Consider the following 21016-nt stretch of genomic DNA (forward strand, 5'->3'; position numbering starts at 1 on the left):
AAATGGACTCATAAAAAATTAATCCAAACAGCTTTCACAGCTTGTACTTAACTCTGCTTACAGCAGTCCAGTGAATTAAAATTCAGCCTTTTTTGTTAAATACCATTCAATTTTAAAGTAAGCTTAAATGATTACCATCTTATTAGAGTTAATACACTTCATTGTGTCAATTAGAATGTGTTCAATTATTAATATAAGGTATTAATCTTCATATCTTCATCTTTCTTACAATATGCACATCAGTTGTGCTGACCCTTTGAAGATGGCCTATCTAATTAAAACATGCTTTTTAATTATACTATATGAAAATGTTAAAGGTCTCATATGGCTTCTCTGTGGAGAATTTGAGAGACAGCCTGAAGTAAACTATCTTCATGTTGATTTTTAGAAACTGAGAACTCAGGCTGGTGTCTGCTCTGGGAGCTGCGTTTCAGGGGCACCGTACAGTGCGGGTCGCAGAACAAAACCCACCCCGGGAGGAGCAGGGCTGGGATGCAGGCACTGAACCATGATGCTCTAAACAAAAGAGCATTTGCAACAACAATGAAGTTGTGGTTCCCACCACGCTCTGCACAACTGTAATTATCTTGATGTTCAAGGCCAAGTGCCTCAGTCTGGTGCTCAACTGTCGAAACTTTCAATCGTCATAACACAAAGAACAGAGACACAAGAAACTATTTTATGCTTTTTTTGCTTCCTAACAGGGTATCATCCTGATACCCTCATCTCTGCACCCAATCATCCTTCCTGCCACTTTCCCATTGTTTATCCACTGATGAGAACAAAAATGTCTAATCTGGGAATTATAAATATATATAGAAGTCCAACATGTTTTTCATAATTCAGTCTTACTGCTTCACAGTTTTGTTTCTCAGTTTTTATTTGCAGATGGGAGAAAAGGAGCACCATTACCTTAATCCTTGGAAGCTAAATCTCTTTTTTGTTTTGGAAGATCTAGAATATTTCACTTCAGATGTCCTGGAATTTTTTTTTGTATTCACCTCTGATCTGCTGTGAACACTGAGGAGATTTTCAGAACATAAGGTATACTGGAAAAAAGTACTATGTTGTTATGACTTTATCCTCTGCACAAATAACTTATAGGCAAATTTTGGAGATTTTCTCCTCCTTTCTCTCCTTTTTTGTTTTCTGATTTGTTTTCAGTGCGAAAAAACCACCACCACATAAGGGTAGTCTTATATATAGGTTAGTTTGGGGAGTCACTTAAGGAGTAGTCTAACATATGGGTTGTTTTGACATTCAGCAAGTGTATGTTTGGGTAATGAGAATGCACTTGTGCGGCTTAAAATTTTATCCAGCTAACCTTTCTGAAATTAAACAATGGGGAAAACCCCCCCCAAATCTTACATTACACAAGGCTCAACTTGGCTAAATTAATAAAAACACAATTGTAAACTACGGTCACAGATAAATTTGCTGTTGATTAATAAACTGCTATTTAAAATATTTTAATGAAAACAAACCTCCATGTGTGTAATTTCTATCAGACCAATGATCTGCAATGCATATATATGTTCACAATTATGACAGTGTGTGGGAATTTAACTACATCAGTGAGGAGGGGTTTTACATATACCTATAAAATTATAATATCAAATACCTCCACTTTGATTAATTATGCATTCACTTCCAACTTTTTTTTATTTTATTTTACCAATGATGATAAGAAAATGCATCATAACAAAGGTTTTCAAGAAGCCTAGGAGAACTGTCACTCCCATTTAGGTGTGGTAATAGAAATACCATCAATATAAAACCTGAAAAATAATTCAAGAAGCTGCTCAAAATTGACACAGCAGTATCATACACAATGAAATACAATACAAGAGATTTCACATGTGCTAGAATAAATGGAATCCTGAATTTGGACCAGTCTGTTGTTAACCAAGATGCCAATAGGAAACCTGAGGTGCTCACTGTGTATCTCTCTGTCACTGGACACCACTGATAAGCTCATACTTGTAGCACATTTCCTTGCCAAGGGGTGGGAAGAGAGGTCAGGTGCCAGAGGCAGGCAGGTACCCACACCAGGTTAGCTGCTTGCCTTGCTCACAAAAGCCAGCTGCCTGACAGCAAACAGGAGCTTAGCTGGGCAGGGGGTCAGGGTCACATGTGTTATTTTCACAACAGGTATTTAATGAAATTCGACTTGAAAAAAAGAGACTGAGCCAATGTTAGCCATGGTAGAGGGGTTGGACTAGCTGACCTTCAGGGGACCCTTCCAACCCCAAACATCCTGAGGTTATACCAGGCCATCAGGGCTAGATACTAAACACCTGCATTGTAGGAGAGCTGGGGCAGCACTTGTCCCACAGCTGCAACCCTGTCCCACAACAGTCCGTGCTGCCAGGCTTTCCATGTCTGCAGGCCTTTACTTCATACTGTACAGCCAAAAACCTGCCTTCTCTCTATATTCCACCATGATCTCACAGACACCAAGAGCATTAAGAGCCAGCAAGTGTAAAAATGTAAGTGTCAGAATGGAACCATCCTGAGACAGGTTACTGCCCAAATTATCTGGTTACTGAATTTTAGCTACATGCTACTGTAACTTTTTTTTTTTTTTTTTAATTTTTTGTTATCAAAATCTGGGGAGAAAGTGTAAAATGATAAATCATAGACCCTTCAGCTGACAAATGAGGGGAGTGGCTAAATGAAGGGAAGAAGAAGCCAGCCCCACAGCTGTCTAATGGAGAAGCAAAAGAAGATAAGCAGTAATCAGTAAGGAGGATTTCCTAGACACTGAACTGTTTGGAAGAACTGAATTCATAAGTATATTGGAGATTAATTACTGAGGTAGCTCCTGAAGCCAGAGCTAAGTGATTACCTTGGTGTGTGATCTGCTACTTGCTTCTACAAAGCACGCATCGTGCCTCCACTGCAGGAGCACCCAGGAAGAACATGAGTCCTGTCAAATAATTCTAAAACTAATTAAAAAAACCCAAACACAACATTAAGTCTGTAGCTAGGTTTCCACATGACAGCAAAGGACTTTGACCAGTGCACGTATTTCCATGGGCAAGAAGATAAGACACAAGCCTCCAGATGAGGCATCTGAACCCCCAGCACTTGCAGCAGGTCAGCTGAATCAAAGACCATTCCACATGCAGCACCTTGGGGTGAGGACAAAGTGGGTTTGGACATGACTGAGAAAACTGGAACTTTAAACAGTAGCTAGTTTATGCACATCAGGATGAGTGCAATGCAATAAAACACTTTGGCTGGGTTTAAGAAAAAGCATAGCAGATTGCTGTGAAGGCTGCAGGCCATGTACGGCATTTGAGAACTAAACTGTCAACAAATACACCACAGTAATCCAATTAGCAAAGGCTTTTTGCATCCTGACAAGTGAGCGTAGGTTGAAGATTAGCTGAAGGACATATCCTCCAGATAAAAACCCACTTAGAGAAATGGTAGGCCAGTGAGTCCTGAGAATCTGATATAAACTCCAGATCTGCAACATTCATCTCCTGTGACTTGTGACAGACATGGACAGTGATATAATCAACAGAAATATGACAATAATAGACTTCAGAATTTGACTGAAATTGTTTGCTCTGTTTTTATTGTTTCACTTATCTTCTGGAGGAAACAGTCATGCAGTTGTTATACCTGGGCCACAGCCTCAGTGCAGGATCACTTGAATCCAGCCATAAGGCTGTGGTGTGCTGGCCCCATCCTTGCATGTGTGAACAGCAAACCTTGCCACAAAAAGAAGCAAGGACCTGTTTTAACACGCACTGCAAATCTCAGTTAAACACACCAGGTGAGTGGGCGCGCAGACTTCGGCTGAGAATCTGTGTCAGGAAAGAAATGCCTTTCACAGGGATCCCCCCAGGTTTCCAGCCATGGGCAGCCCAGGAATAGCCCTTCCTCAGCTGCTCTTGACTTGCTTTTGATGCAGCCCAGGACACAATTGCCTTTCTAGGCTGTAAGAGCACATTGTCAGCTCATGTCCAGCCTTGCATCCACCAGCGAGGTGGATGAGTTCTTCCTCTGAGTCCTTCCCGGCAGGGCTGCTCTTGATATGCCTATCCCTCAGACTGTGTTGATACCAGGAGTGCTCCAACCCAGGTGCAGGACCTTGCTCCTGGTCTTCTTAAACCTCATGAGATTCCCCTGGGCCCATTTTTCAAGCTTGTCCAGGTCCCTCTGCATGGCATCCCATCCTTCAGGTTTGTGAATTACACCACTCAGCTTGGTGTCATCTGAGAAATTCTGCAGTGTGTGTGCTCAATCCCTTTGTCTATGTCATCAGTGAAGATAATAAATAACAATAATGATAGCCTTTTCCCACTTTTACACCAGTCATGCTCTGATAAGTGTTTGGAGGATTTAAGCTCTGCTGTATGCACCTGGGGGCTTGGAAGGGGCTGGGAGGAAACAGAGGTACCTGGCTGTATACAGCTGCTGCCAACGTGGGGGCACAGCTTGCCATGTCTACACCAACAGAGATGCCTGCTTATTCAGTAACGGCAGAAAAGGGCTGATGAAACACAGAAGGTTGAAGATGGACGGAAAAGACTATGCTGGGACACCAGCCAAGGAGTACTAACTGTAAGGATGGATCTTACAAACAAACAATTATTTATCTTTCCATCAGATGTGAAAAAGCTGCGGACAGTCAGGTCCACAGCAGTCAAAGGGAAGTGGTGATGCTGTTATGAAGACCTAGTTTCACTATAAGCATCAGAATAATGGCAAGGCATAGCACTGCTGAAAAAGAAAAAAAAATTAGAAAAAAGTCTAAACCTTCAACACTGTCCAGACCTTCACTGGGATGCAATCACCCTCCACAAGCTTTTTCACAGTATTGCCATATAGAAACTGCAAGGTAAGGCAACCAGGTATACTACTTGAGGCACTGAGAAACAATGGAAGTTAGTCAGCACGCTTCTTCAATTTTTCCTGAAGCCAAAATCAGCAGAAAAATTTCATAAAAACCCATTAAGAGTTCAAATGATGGAAATACTGCAAATCATCCAGCACTCTAGTAACTGTAATTGTATTTAAACTCTTTTTAGAGTATTAGACCTTGCCTAGGTTTTTATCTCTTTAGTATGTAAAACCACCTGGAATCCAGTAGCATAACTCTGAAGACCTAGACTAAAAGATACTGTTAAGGCACAAATGATTCAATACATTTCAGTATCTTCATTGTGTTCCCTTAATATTTGAATTAAGTATCAGAGAGATGACCCATGAAGCTGTCACATGGCAAAGGATAATGTCCCTACATTCATTTCTTGTTTGGTATTTTTTATTAAAGAAAAACTTGGTCACAGCTGCTTGAAAGTGTTGTCAAAGTCCCACAGGCCTGTAAGGATAACCTTTGTTCACACTTGCTGTCACAAACACACAGCCTTTCATAAGCTAAACAAGGAGTTAAAGATGCAGTGAGGAAAGAATCAAATTTAGATTTGTGGTACCGGATTTGGCTGTTATACACCTGCGATCCCACCAAGCTGCAGAAGTGCAACTGAGCATGGAATTTCAGACCTTCTTGCACAAGATAAAACACTAATTATGACTACTGTGGCTGCCTGAAAGCTGAAATTCCCTGAAATAAACCTCTCTGGCCTGAAAAAGGAGAATCTGGTATCAGAGTGAGTTGAGAAATTACTATCTGAAGAATGGATATAAGTAAAGATAAAGCACAAGATATCCTCACATTTACTTTCATGTTCTGTGTTTCCAAGAGCCAAACACTGAGAACCTTCTAAGCAATATGATTAGGAACTTCTGGCAGGATGCTGAGAAAACAGCTATAATTACCTTCTCATGACACAAAGTTTGAATTCATAGCAGGCACATTAGATGTCACGATTCCTCATGTCAATATGGTATCACAAATACAAATTAGGAGGAAAAAAAGTGTAACAGGCAAAAGATCTCTAATTGCTGTATTTGATTACTAGAATGATTTACAACCACGCAAGACTTCTCCTCTCTCTGAAGTGAAATCCAAGGAGAGATGCAAAGGATATGGGGAATTCCCTGATGATCTTTTTCCCCTACAAACTGCTCTTTGCTAGGGGTTGCACAGCAAAGGAGGCAGAGAGAATGTGATAATGCTAAGGAGAACTGTGGGAACATTAAATCTCTCCTTTATTTCAGGAGTTGGTGGGGTGGTTTTTTTTCCATTAAAGCACTTTTGTTCTGTGTAAATAAAATTTTGCTTTTTGAGAACGTGACCATAGAGGAGAGCAGTCTTGGTGGCTGTTGAGCAGGAGGACGGCGAGAACAGCACCGGAGGAGGCACCCGCCCATGGCAGGGCAGGAACAATGGGAATTCACACCCAAAAAGGTGCTGACTTATGGCCACAGTGCTGTGCTCTGTAGGAGGCACCGAGATGGGGCTGGAAGTACAGCTCATGCAGGAACTGTTGTGGCATCCGTGCCCCCAAAACTGGTGTGGATGACATGATGCATTTGAACTTCAGGGGGTTGTCCCCTGGGGAGTACAGACAATTCCACCTGTATCTAGGACTTCACCTACAACTCATCTCAGCTGCTTCTGCAGCACTCGTATGAAGCTGGGAAAATTATACAGGCTTCATACAGTGTTCAATAAATTTGTTTGCTTAACTAAAATTACATCCTTTAGCCTTTAGTCATGCACACGGCTCTCTGCCATCAATGGCACAACTATTAGTTGTTCACTTTGTTCACTTCTCTAGATTAATTTGTATATAAAGAAGTTCAAGAGGTCGTAAGTCTGCAAAAAAAAAGGATTAAAAATGTATGTACTTCCTCACTCACCTCCTTACATCACAGGAAGTGAAGTTAATTTCAAATCACTCCAGCGTACCCAGTAATCAGATTTCAGAAATACCTTGTAGAAGCTCAATTTACCTTTGCACCCGTAACAGAAGACTCCTGAAGACAGAGAAACTTTCATCATGTATAAATGACTAACAATTACATCAAACTAAATGGAGGGCTTCAAAGCAGGGTGAAAAAATGGAGGGAAATTCCATCCTATTAAGATAGGACATAATTGTCTCGCACAGGAAATAAACACTATATTTTTAGCAGGTGACCAGTCAGATAGAATCAGTACAGGGTTATGATTGTGCAGTGATTTCTCATCAAATTGCAGCCTATCTCCCCAGAGAGATGACAGATTGTAGTATTTTCTTATAATTATATTTCTATGTAGGCTCTTAATTGGGAAATGGAAACATGAGAGCTCCCAAAGCAGGCTGCACTTCATAGACTATTACAATTCATATTTCATCTTTATAGTTAATTCAAAGATTTGTAAGTACCTCATACTGGTGTGTTACTACACCAAGTTAGTACCATGATAAAATTTCAGTAATACCTGAATCTTCCAACCTTTAGACTTAGCAAGTCTCTGCTCATTCCAATTAATGACCACTGCATTCCTTGAGCCAACACACACTGCTGCTATTGAAACCAATCTATGCTATTTACATATCGAATATATAGAAAATCTGGATTGCCATAAACAATAAATTCACATCCAAGCTGAAGACACAGTATTATGATTAACAGATATAAACTAAACTTGCAATTGGATATGAATATATTTAAAGAAAATATTAAAATAATAGGTAAAATAACAGTATTTAAAGGAGATTGGAAAAAAATTCAATAATGCATCTTTATGAAATATTTCTGGTAATAGATTACTTGTTGATAACAATTTCAACCTTGCTCTGTAAAGGGGATGAAATTCAAGGAACTAATGGCCACCATATATGGGTAGATGTTTGGATTTGATGAATAAAACATTGTTATGCAACATGGAACCTAAGGTCATCAAAGTAACTTCAATCAACCACAGAACAGATACTAAATTTCTACTGCATTCATCCAGTAATAAAACAGAAATATTCTTGATACAAACAATTGATACAAATAATATTTGTATCAATTTTTGGAATCAGGTACTCCAGAGCCCTCTTCATCATGGTTGGAAGTGTTTTTCCCTGGCCAATCTGAGTGTGTCCTTCCAAAGAAGAAAGTGTTTCACTCAAGTGTAGTTAACTCTTAAACCTAAAGACAGCAAAGCTCTAAGCAGTCCTCACTCCTTAACTTTTGATCCCTTTAATATCCTGGCAGCAGGACAGTTAATTTTTAACTCAACAACTATGCACTGAAAATAGACTTACAGATCAAACCTTTCTTTGTGTATGAATAATATGGTGCTTCTCTTCTAAATATGTACTGTGATTGTTCTGACTACAGCATTAAGTATTAAACACGTTCATCAATTATTAATATAAGCTTATTATCTTTCATTTTAAAAGTATATTTAGCCTTTTTTTCTGAAGATTTCTAGCAAGAGATTCTAAAAATGTGATGGAATGCGTGTCATTCCAAAACTATGACATGGATGTATCAACTTCATTTTTATGCATATCTTGGGTTAATGAATCTTGCTACTTCTAAGCATTCCTATTTACAGTAAAATAGCATACAAAAGTTTTTTATGAAATCTACTGATCATAAAATCTATTTTGTGATGCCCAATTCTGTGTGTATTGTGTATTTATGGATAATGGACTTTAAAATGTATTTTACTGTGGAAGTCATTCATGAGAAGCTTGGAAAGTAGGAAAGTAACTCAACAAACACCAAATATCCCAGCCATCTCACAGTTCTGTTCAGGGTTTCTCCCATCAGACAAAAAATTTGTCCCCATCCTCTTAGAAAGGTCTGGCTGCCCCAAGCCCTGCATAAATTGGAGGGAGCATCTCCTGTCCCCCATGCTGGGAAAAGCCCAGTTCCTTTGCTGCCATGTCCCTGCTCACCAACTCCTGGCTCCTTCCACAGTCACATTTTTGATGACAGCCCTGAGGCAAAAGCCAGAGACTGTGAAGGAAAACCCTTCCACCTGGAGGGCTGGGTCCACATCAACTTGATTTTTTTTACATCAGAATTTAAATAATTTATGTTTTCAATTTTTTATCACTTCAGCAGTGAGAGGCAGTGTTGGCAACCAGCCCCCTCTGCTTCACCCCTTGTTTGCAGGGGTCATAGCAGACATTTCTGAGCTGTCAGTGTAAATTACAGCTGGCAGCACGTCAGTGCAGAATGCTTAAATGTGTGTGCAATTTCAAATATATAAATAATCCCACTGACTTTACTGAATCACCAGAAAACATTCACCTAATATTCTTTCGTAACTTCTCAGGAGTATTTGAGAAGCAGCACCACTTTGATCTTTATTAGCTGTCAAGTCCGTGATGAGGCAAAGTACGTTCCTCAGCAGGCTGTGGAGACAGGCCGGGAAGCAGCTATATCCTTCTGGAGTTTTATCTGAACGTTTACAAACCAGAGCTGACTTGGAGTATTTCTCTTAAGTGTTTATTATTGCAGCTTTTTGGGAACAAGAACAATGCTATTGCTCTGTGCTGGCTGATGGCCAAGGGCTGAGGAGCTCCTACCAGGGCTGTGCACCCACACTATGCCCTGGTATGCGAAGGGGCCTGGAATGGATTTACATGAAAACCCATGAACTAGGAGATGCGTCCCACCTTTTCCTTTCAGACAGAAGAAGTATGTTTGCATAAAGCATTTTGAGCAGAAATTCACACCGTGCAAATCTCTTCAGCAGCTGACAGACTCCCTGCATGACCTGGACATGGTTCCTACCACTACGCATGCACAGAGATAGGGGACTCACCCTAAGTGACACTCACAGACCTTCTCCTGACTGGAAGGCAGCACCAGGAGTTTTTCCCCCTTTGACTAAGAATGCCAGCAATTTCAGCTCGACACAGAGCTGGCCTGGCTGATGGTCTAACATATAAATCATGGGCCAAAGATAAGATAAACACATACCGGTGTAGTCCTCGTAGCAGTCACAAGTGTATCCCCCCTCTCGGCTTCGACAGAGCCCATTGCTCCCACAGGGGTTGGAGTAGCACAGGTCAATCTCTGTCTCACAGTAGTCCCCGGTGAAGCCCGGGGGGCAGCGGCACCGCAGCCCGTTGATGGGGTGGATGGGGCGGAACAGCACCGTGTTGGAGCTGATGAACGGGGCCGAGCTGTCAAACTTTAGGACGGAGACACACTTCATGTAGTTCTCGCAGGGCTCGCGCAAGCAGATGTTGTCGTCGAAGGGCAGCACCCTCTGCGTCGAAATCATGGTCAGCAGCGTCCTGTTGAGGTAGATCTGCTCCTGCAGGTCCTCAGAGGGGAAGAACTTGTTTCGGATGCCACCAGGGAGCAAGGCTGAGAAGGTCACGTTCAAGATATTGGAGCTGACATCCGTGTCATTTTGGATGTTGAAAACAAAGATGCCGTCCTTGGCGGTGGAGAGCACAGTTGCCACCCCCTCCACAAACAGGGACAGGAGGGGAGAAAGGAACCTCTCCTGGGACATGTTCTCCAGCCGCACTGTGATGCTGTTGGTGAGCATGTCATCTGTGATGATGGTGACACGCAAGGTGCAGACTGCAGTGACACTGTGAACACCATCTGAAGGGAAGAGAGAAAAATAACAGTGATGTCAGAGAGCAGGCTTCAACCTATGGACAAGGAGGCTCCCACAGTCTCCTGAAAACGAAACAGACTTGCAAGGCAGCCAGTTCAGGGCACCGGGATGAGAGAGGGAAATGTATCCACCTTCTGCACTTATTACCATTGCCTTTTCCCAGGAAAACAAAATAAAATTTCTTAAGAATTGTAACTCAAAGGACCTGAGACATCTCAGAGGCCAGAACACCTGGAGAAGATCCCAGGCAAATAACTAGCAAGGGTTAGTGTGGTAACAGTCTGAGGGCCCTATGATGGCCGAGGGAAACCAAGAGGAAGGGGACTCTCATGACAGTGTCTGCTAGTCTACAACTGGTGCTGGGAAGCTGTTGCTTTTCACAGCCCAATACCAAAATTATCTTCTTCAGGTGTGGTCTCAGGCTTAAGGAGCCAGAACTCTGCACAGACAGAGAACCGAGACCAGAGCTTCCGATATAAGTCATCTAAGGAAACAAATCTTCACATTTGAGTGCTGGAACTTCTTCATTTCTCACACGTAACTTCTTAAAAATATTTTATGAATATGAGAAAAAAAATTAAATAAAATATGAGAAGTAGTGAAGAGCAGACATTTAAAAACTCTTCCATTTTATCCTTCCTTTAAGGCATTTCTGATACTGCTGCAGCTGTCCTGCAATAAAACCCATAATTATAAAAATATAGCACTAATACCTGACACTGGACTGAAAGATGCCACTATAAAATTTCAGTACACCCTGAGGCTTACAGTAGTACTGTGAATGTACAAAGTCTAGATTATTCTGTCATTATGGAAAATAATTATGACACAGTGACTGCTAAATTTAATCCAACTTCAGTGCAAGTGCAGAATGGGAAGTTGCATCATCACTGAAATCAAATCACTTATTTTAAATCTGTCTTTTTGCTATCATTAGGGACTCATTAAAATACAGACCGCATTACAGAAAATATGATTAGCATTAGAGCAGCATCTAGAAATCCCAGATGAGATCAAGAGTGGCTTCCGATAGGAAATGTTCCCTCTGAAAGATGTCATAGTGTAAACAAACAACCTTAAATGGGCACGAGTTCATCTCATGAGAGAGATCAATTGGTTTGAGTGGCCAATATGAGGCTCAGAGTGGGGTTAAGAACTGAGCCCAGTTTCCTTAGGCCACAGCTCAGCTTCACAGCCTTGATCTGAAGTAGCCCAGTGATAGTAATTACACAAGTAACCTGCTATTAAGCCTGATTTCAATTAAACCACAAGGTACGTGCAGAAATGGACTTTGAATCACATCAGTGTAAAATTGCATCAGGAACGGCATTTAAATCAAACAGTGTGAGATCAAAATTCTAACAGCATAGACTGCTGTTAGAATGTCATTTTGCTGAGGTTTGTTATCTCAAAGTGTAACTTTATGACCTATTATGGTCATGCAGAAATAGAACAGATAAAATCAGAATGATTTCTTTCCTACTCACTGTCACCACTTCATCTCAAGTGCAGTTTTGTTTTAAAAAGAAATGTATTGTTGGAAGATTTTTCCTCCAGTTTTATAGCAGCAATATAGTAAATCACAGCAGCTTAATTAACAAAATGGGTTTTGACTCCCTTCTCCTATCAGGTTGTCTGTAGAAGCTCAGTTGTTGACTTTTCCCCACTGAAGCAGCTTTTATGCAAATAGAAAAATCTCTTCTTCTGTGTCCTACTTTAACTGCTGCCTGGCTAAAACCAATCAGCCAGGAGGGGTCGTTGTCTGGAGTGTTCTGTTTGACTTCTCCCAGGTAACAAGTGACAAGAGGAAATGGCCCCAGGTTGCTCCAGGAGAGGTTTAGATTAAGTATGAGGAAGAATTTCTCCACCAAAAGGGTGTTCAGGCATTGGAACAGGCAGCCCAGGGAAGTGGTGAAGTCACCATTCCTGGAGGTGTTTAAAAGATGTGTAGATGTGGCCCTCAGGGACATGGTTAAATGGTGGGCATGGCAAGGCTGGATTTATGGTTGGACTCAATGATCTTAGAGGTCCTTTCCAAAATAAACAATTCTATGAGTCTATGTGCCCATCACAGAAGCTCGCATCCCAGCTTTCATTTTTTCCCAAGTTTGCAAAAATTTTTATCTTCTCTCCCTCAGACTCATTCTAGAAATGTGTAGCCTCAGCTTTCCTTAAAGACCCAAAGCAACCTTAAAAACGATTAGTAGCCAAAATCCTCATTGCAAACTCCTCCTACACGGTCTGTGGATTTCTGGCCAACAGACAATACAGGATACCAGTATTTTCATAAATGACATCCTCAGACTAGTTTACCCATGTCTATCATTTGCATAGCTCATTCCCCATGAAAACTATTCATGTTTTTTTTCCTAAAGCAATTGACATTTGCCTGTTTGTCCCATAGGGTGCCTGAACTATTTTGCTATTTGTTGCACAATATGCTACAGAAGTTCTCTCATACCAGCCAGAATGCTGGACAATGGGTCCTTTTTTTAGGAAAACACTATGATCTGTAGCCCATGGTATGTATAGTAAGAAGACAAAATACGATCCACTGTCTGACAATGCAGTAGAGTCTACAAACTGTCATAATCAATATCAACTGTCACAATACCCAAGAGCTTCCCAGCATTCACAACAGCTATTCTGACACAGTTAATAAATCACTGGAAAAAGCCTGGTGTCAGATACCACACAGCCTTCTTGTTCCATGGGCAGCACAAAAGAAAACTGGGCACAGACATATAGCTGCGAAATAAAGTGGTGTTTTAAAGCCAACTCAGCTTTGTGCAACCCTGTTGCAGAGCGTTAAAATAAAAAGAGAGTAAAAAAGGAGCAGAGTATGTGTACTATAGGCAACAAAAGAATGGCACAGCTATAGAGCTGGCTGGACAAATGCCTCTTTCATATCACCAGTTAGGCTGAGAGCAGCATCACAGGATCTGATCATCTATTCATTCAGAAACTCAAGGAAAGTTGAAACAATCTGTGGTTTTATGAGACCAAATTAGTATCCATTCTACTTTCAACAGACAACATTCGCTTTGAGGTTGGGAACAAGTACAATTAAAAAAGTGGAATTTTTTTTGTCTTTTTTTGGAAATGACTTAAGCCCTAAGTACCCAGTAATGTATGTGTTTTGAGATGTACAACTGAAATACTCTATGAGTGTTTAAAATGTTTCCTGCCAGAAATGCCAGAGAATTATCATTAGGAAGTACTATTTTGTGGAGTGGCAATACTGTGTGGCCTTCAATGTTTGAGATGCCCACCATATGCAGCTACCAATCGGCTAAAAAGGCTCAAACCATCTGAGTTTGCAAAGGTCTTACAATACAGCTATAAGAAGTCCCGATCATGTTGTGGCAGGTGCAAGATGGTTTCAGTCAGGGGTGTGAAACAACCTTCAAGTTTCCACACTAGAAAATTCTGGCTACACTTTACTCTTTGGAGCAGATCTTAGAATGGATGAGTGCACACACATTCCCCAGGCTTAGCTGTCACCAGTTGTCACAGCCATCATGTGGGGGCTTCAGCAAACCAGCTGGATGCAGGAGTCTTCCTGAAGGAGCCCTAAACACTCAGATCATGCTGGCAGATGGGATGTGCAGGCATCCTGCAAAGAGTGATTTGAGCAGACAGCCTGGATCTTAGCAGCACAAGCCACCCGGATAGCCTGAGGAAAGGGAAATAAACACAGGACAGACCAAAGAAAAAGAAAAAGATTCAACCAATCCTTTTGTTGGCTTGACTCCTAATTTCTTGTACCAATGGCTTTTGTCACTTTGTCCTCAAGTTTCTCTTCCATAAAATAGGGATAAATAGCATTTAATATGTACACTGTGAAGTACAAATGATGTACAGAGGGTACAGATGATGAAACGGTGAGACACTGGGGTAACAAAAGCAACACAAATGTCCCTAAGAAATCATAAAAGGTTCTTTTAAGAGCTGTCGCAGCCAAGCTTATCAAAAACGAAGTGGAAAGATTAAAATATGAGTCTTAATGTCTCACAGACCCGTGAAAGAACAAAGAGAATTCTGAACAGCCTGGTGGCTACACCAAAAATGTGCTCATTACAAATGTGGTCCCTGCACATTGAATTTTTATTCTGGCAATATTATTCTATGGCTAATTTCCACAAAAGCGGTCTCTAGAAGGTGGATATCAAAGCAGACTGTTGTCTTTTAAGTCCTTGTCACTGCTGAAGAGGAGACTTAAAACTAGAATTACCCATCTTCATCCTTCATCAAATTAATGAAAAGATCTAATAGGAAACACATACCCTAATGCATTACAAAGTAAAGAGAAGACAAGAAAGGCTGATGAAAGCTTGATGCTCTCTAAAATACATTAATAACTAGAAAATTGACTAAATAGGCATTGTTTCATTATTACTTTTACAACAAACCTTATCAAATCTGATACTTTAATCTCAGCTTTCTATCTTCTGGCAGTTCATAAACCAAAGAATTTTATTATCTAGAAATGTAAACACAGCAAAGTTTAACTGAAATGCATATTTGGCAATGGCAGCACCTGGCCAGAAAGGTTCTTTTGTTTCTTTTTTAAGTTTGCAGAAATAAAATAATCAACACTTTTTTTAGCTTATTATATGCAAAGGTTTTAGTACCAATTTTGAAAGCTGCATACCTTATACAAATACTTTAGCATCAGAGCTTTCTTTCACAGATATACAACCCCAAATCCATTCTAATTTTGCTTTATAACACACCTGGAAATAACAGATGTCGGTCTTTAGGACAGCCATGCAAAATCCTTGGCTAGTGATCTACAGGTTCAAATAACCTCTTGTTCTTCCTAAATCATAAGAAGCGGCCGTGGCCATGGGTAGCAGCCACTGCTTGGTAACAGGCCTTGGAATGATCAAAGGTGCATCCCCATTGCTTCCAGCCATGTCTGTCCATATGGGAGTTAATCCATACCCAGTCCAGCACTAAACCTGGAATTACTGATGAGCATGCCATGCTTTTAGCATCCTCTCCACTGCTTGGGTGGCAGTGGCACATCAGTAGCAGAAATGAATACTGCAGGCAATGCTTGGCTGGCTGAGCAGGGCTGGCACCCAAGCCACACTTCCCACTGAGCAAACAGCAGTAAAAAAACAGCAGATGTCAATAAAAGTGAGACTGAGTGCACAGTCCTGCACTGAGCTTTAGTTTGCCTCAGAGAATCTGCCAGCATTGCAGGGCTGACTCCTTTCCTGGCATTGTGCTTCCACCACCATGGAAGCAGATTTAAAATGCATAAAATATCAGTGTGCTAATATTGTCCCTTCCAAACCATTGCTGTAGGCACTACAAAGCTTCACTTCTGTGAGTAGAAATAAGAAGTCTGTAAACACCTTTAAGATAAACTCCTTAAAATATACTCTGTGTTATGGAAAAGTTCAGGAGCTTCTATTTCAAAGAAAATATCCTGAAAGAAAATAAACTGCACAGAAAATGGCAGGTGGAAACCTAAGTAAGATTCCTTGCTGAGACACCAGGAAAACATGACCAGAAAGGAAAAGGAAAATGGGCACAACTGTGAATTTACAGATACCCTATCTCAGGGTTTTCCCAGTTAGCAAGCAGCCTCTGCTAACACTGGGCCACTGCTAAACACTGAGGAAGTGTTTCAGGATAGAATGTGTGTATGACCCCAGTTTTAGCGTCCCCTCAGGGCACCCTGGAAAAGGAAGCAGGGGATGGTTTTGGTCTTAGCTTTCCAAATGACAAGAGCAATGTCCAATGGCAAATATCCTCTCTGTGTCCCTGTTTTGTAGCAGGAACAGCTCAAACTGTAAAGGCCTCTTTTGCTAGAGAAAAGTCATCTTAAATGGTACAGTAACAGAAAAGTAACATTGTTGAAAAAAATTCCATCACTTTCTTTGTAAAAACATAAAAATATTGTCTACAATATCCTGTTATTTCTTAGACAGGCACTAATTAATTCTCATGTTGAATGCAACTACATGGAGATGACTGTCCTTGGCCACATCAAGCTTAAGTTATTGATTTTGTCCCTTTGTTTCAGGCTGCCAGTCAGCTTCCTGCATTTAGGAGCACTGACTGCCAACACAAGCTGTGGACTTTGGAAAGAATATATAAAAATAACTATCTATTATCCACACAATGCCAAAGGTTCACGTTGGAACCACTGCTCTGAAGAATGTCAAAGTCCAGGTCTGCTCCCAAGCCCATTACACCAACAGGAAGATTCTCATTGACTTCACTCCCTGCCAAAAATTTGGCCTAGAGCCTAATTCCCAGAGTCATTGCCAGTGCACTCACACAGAGCTTCGCTCCCAACCCTGTAGCCCCAAACAAGAACAATGCCCAGGAAATGGCTCTGAAAAATCAGAAAGGCAAGAGCAGAAAGCAAAACATGAGGGATGAGCAGGACAAGCATGTGAACACTAGAAACATGCCACCACATGGACTGCACCTCCTGACTTGTAAAGGTGGTAAGGGTTTTCCTAAAATCAGTTGTCTGAAAGTGTACCTTAACATCTCTCAATTTCCAGGAAGGATGAGCAGCTGCAGCCACCCCTCAGCAGATGCTGTTTTGAAAACATTGGCCAATGTTGCCCAGCATCATTTGGAGGAAAGAAGGTTTGGAGCACTCACAGGAAAAGGGAAGACAAAGATGTGTTACTTGGTGTTACGGGGGTATTTTAGATTAAAGGGTGAGGTAGAACAGCAGGCAGCTGAGGTACAGGGTGTATGCAAATACCTTGGCATAGCCAGTCCTGACTGAGCTGCAAGGAAGGGGAAAGTCCTGGGTAAGACATGTCTTTAGGGGAAAAGAAGGTATCTGGGATTAACTACAGCAAGACTGGCAGACTGATGGAAGACAAGCAATAGTCCACACTGGTAGAGTGAGTGCCAGCGTGTGACTGTGCCAGTGACCAGCTCTCCTTAAACCAGCATTAACCACATTACCTCCAGCATCTTCCTGCTGCCACTGTGGCAACTCAGAGCACCCAAGGGATCAGTCACAGGCCACCCAGGCCATAGGGTATGCACCTGGGTCATGGCTATGCCAGGCTGTGCCTTGCCACTGCACTGTCCCACGGCAGCATCAGCCACATCCCCACTTGTGAAATGATGTCAGGGTCATTGCAAGCAGTGGATCCCAAGAAATGTGTTCAGACACTTCCAGGCAAAGCCACTTCTTCTGCTCACAAGCTGCAGGCACTCTTAATTTCTATTCAAACCTTAATGTACTTCTTTTTGCAAAGAAAATGAGTATCTGGGACACCTGAGGAAAGTGGGCAGTGGCACCTGGGGCTCTCACCCCACAGTTCCCTCAGCAGCAGCCATAGCTGTACCAAGCGAAATCAAACAGCTAAAAATACCCGAATTGTGGGAGGATAAACTGTGCATAAAGCAACTGTGAATTCCCGACGTGCATAAGAGAAAAAAAACAAACCAATTTTGGCATCATTATCTTTAATGTAGACTGTGCTGTTCAGGATTATTTACTTTGTACATAATACTGAAAAGAAAAAGAGCATATTTCAGTCTGCAGCTTGAACAGGGAATTAAGAACAAATTGATGCCAACTGGATTGCTCAACATTGTACAAGATTGCTGTTCTGAAACCAGCACCTGCAAGCTGAGAATTTTGAAATGTTAATTGGGTTGATAACACTAGTCTGGGGGAACATTTCCGGAGGGTAGGAGGTAAAGCAAGTTGGATCTGCTGGCAGGAATAAGCACTCTTGAATTCTAACTGCAGCAAGGCTGAAGATAATTTCCTTGAACACCCTCCCACAGAATCACTTCTTGCTCTTCAGGTACCTGGTGCTCATGGGCTATAGCTTCTCAAGGGGATGAGATGCAAGCAGGGGATGCTGACAGGGATGCAGGAGCAACAGGTTGAACAAGGAAACAAGTCCCTGTCCTGAGCAGAAAGCACAAGTAGAAGAGATTTGGGACACTTAGAGGGAAGTATGATATGTAGGAAGATAGCTCCTTACAGACTATTGAACTAAAGAGGAGATTTTCCTTCTAGCTAAAATGCAAAGCAATTTTCCTTCTGGGCTCTGCACACCTCCCTGTACCTCAGCTGGTTTTCCTTGTGAGCAAAGACTGGCCAGACTCCCCTGCCCAGCTGCACACAGCAGTAGGGCCGGCACCCCACCTGCACATCCTGCCCTGCTCCGGGTTATGCCAGCCCCTGTGGGGTGCACAGCCCAGGAGCCCTGCCTCGCTGCTTCTCCACAGCCAGCTGCCAGTCACAATGCAGATTCCAGACTCCTGCTGAAGACCAGGATTTCTATTTAATGCTAATGTCCATGGAAACTGTGCATCTATCAGCACTCATCTGACCTGTTCAGCTGAAAAACTCCACTCCAGATCGCTAAACCAGATAAATTCATAGACTGACTTGCTGGGAGCTCCAGCACCTCCCATAAAGCTTGATCTTGTTTCATATATAATCAAAACTATTGCCTAATTACTGCAATAATTTTCTCTGAACTTTAAAGGGAGAGGGGTTTAATACCATTCACATTTTCATTCTAATTAAACGCAGAGCTAAATGTTCTTAGCCAAAGGATAGTTTCCCAGCAGATTCTCATGGCTTGCAGCCTCATCTCGCAGTGTGCTGCAGTGGTGGCTGCAGTGGCTTGGGTGGGGCACGGCTGGGCAGGCAGAGATGCCAGCCAGCATTGGGGTGAATGAAGCCCAGGCACAGGGAGCACTGTTGTCCACTCACCCCACAGCCAAAGGGCTTTTCCTGGGCCTCCAGCTCCTCAGCTGTAAGCAGTGATATGCAGGAGTCAAAAATCCATGAAAGCACTGGACAAACAGCTGCAGTCATGGGATACTCCAGCGTTAAATCTCCATTCAGGCCATGGTCTTCAAGTAAATGACGCATTTTATACAGAGGACATAAGAGCAGCGTGCTCACCCCGTGATGCTTTTACGTCACTTACCCCACTTCAAAAGGGACATCCCCTGTGTGGGGTGCCTGGCTGTGCTGCTGTGGGGACAACACAGGGCTCACCATAAAAACCTCCATTCTCCTCACAGCCACACATCCCCTGCAAACACTTTTACTCACTGTGTCTGACTAAAGCAAGAACTTCCCCAAGCAAGCCAGAGCTCTAACCAAATCTCTCTCTTTGCAGTTTCAAAGAAGGAAACGATGAAAACTGTTCTGAGGATGGCAAGGGTGAGGTGGGAAGAATTGAGGTGGGGACCTGGGAGTTTCAAAACTGGGAGCAATGATAAGGAAATTGCTTCTCTGCCCCACTGTTTGCACCTGTACTACATATTAGTAACCTCAAATGTACCCTTTCAAAACAGCATCAGCAAAATGAAATCCATCAGGTTTATTTTTCTATATGTCTCCATATTCCCATGTTGCTTTTGCCTGGAGATATGCTCTGCTCCTTGCTGTGACCCTCAGTGAAATCATGGGGACACTTCCTGCTGGATGGGGCTCAGGTTTGCTATCTTGAGTGGAAAGAAAAGACGGGAACAATGAAAGAAAGACAACAGTTATGTTTTTCTGATGTCATTTCTGTTTGCAGACAAGCTTTCAAAACAGTTATGTATCAACTGAAAGTTATTGATATATGGAGTGATGCAGACTTGCCCAGCTCTCTGAAACAGGAAAGCCACCAGAAAAATTCAGCTGTAGTAGCTCAACAGGTTGATGACTGTGCTCATGTGCTGCGGAGGCCCAGCTTGAGGAAATAAGAGCGTTCTTAGGCATATGGGCACTTCTTGGTTTTGGTCTTCCTGTGGTTTCTGTCATCCTAAGGCATTTGCAAATTAATACAAGGTAAAAACAGAAGGCTATCTCTCTGGGACAGGGCAAGCAATAATGGCTACACATCAGCTTCCACATGCACTGGGCACACGAGAAGTTGGTTCAGCTACTCCTTCTGTGCCAGGAGACCCAGACTCAAACATGAGGGACCCACATAAACAAGGTAACACTCTCAGGCTGCTTCAGTTCTCAGATTTTTTGATGGGAGAAATGATGGGGCATGGATGTCCCACCTGTAGCACACATGTCCAAAAGAAAAGGTTTCAGAGCCTTTATAACTCTACCTTTTCTCCTTTCCTCTCTCAAGCTCAATTCACGTTTAAGAATTTTTAATAAGAAGTAGATCAAACTGAAGAGAAGAGATGGGGTCCATCATGGTCCATCTGCTGGGATCTGACAAAAAAATACACCCATCTCCTACAGTCTGAAAAATTTAGACTTTCAACTAGCTTAATTCCATTAAAAATCCCCAGAAAGAAAATATTCAAAATAATATCACACTTTCCTTAATTTTTGGTTTCAAAGGGAACAGATTTTCCTTTCTCTGACTAGATTTTCAGGTGACCAGTCTAGCTGGTCTTTTCTGTTGACTGAGGTCTGCTGACTTAAGCAGAGTAAGAAGCAAATAAGCAAATCAGAAACTTGAGGAAATAAATTTAAGCAAATAAGAAATTTAAATTTAAAAAAAATTGCTTTCATCATGTGATTAAAGAAGTAAGAACACAAAGACAAAA

General features: G+C 41.9%; 1 protein-coding gene across 1 annotated transcript in view; it reads right to left on the bottom strand.

Moving 5' to 3' along the window:
* CELSR1 (cadherin EGF LAG seven-pass G-type receptor 1) overlaps window positions 1-21016 on the bottom strand; it is a 165086-nt gene that overhangs the window by 86696 nt on the left and 57374 nt on the right. The window contains exon 2 of the mRNA XM_066182932.1: window positions 9838-10476. Within this exon, the coding sequence (XP_066039029.1) occupies window positions 9838-10476 (639 nt within the window). The remainder of the gene's footprint in view (window positions 1-9837; window positions 10477-21016) is intronic.

Source organism: Chamaea fasciata, unplaced genomic scaffold (genome assembly GCF_029207755.1).
Source record: "Chamaea fasciata isolate MVZ Bird 193981 ecotype frontalis unplaced genomic scaffold, bChaFas1.0.hap1 SCAF_5, whole genome shotgun sequence".
Lineage (NCBI taxonomy): Eukaryota > Metazoa > Chordata > Aves > Passeriformes > Sylviidae > Chamaea > Chamaea fasciata.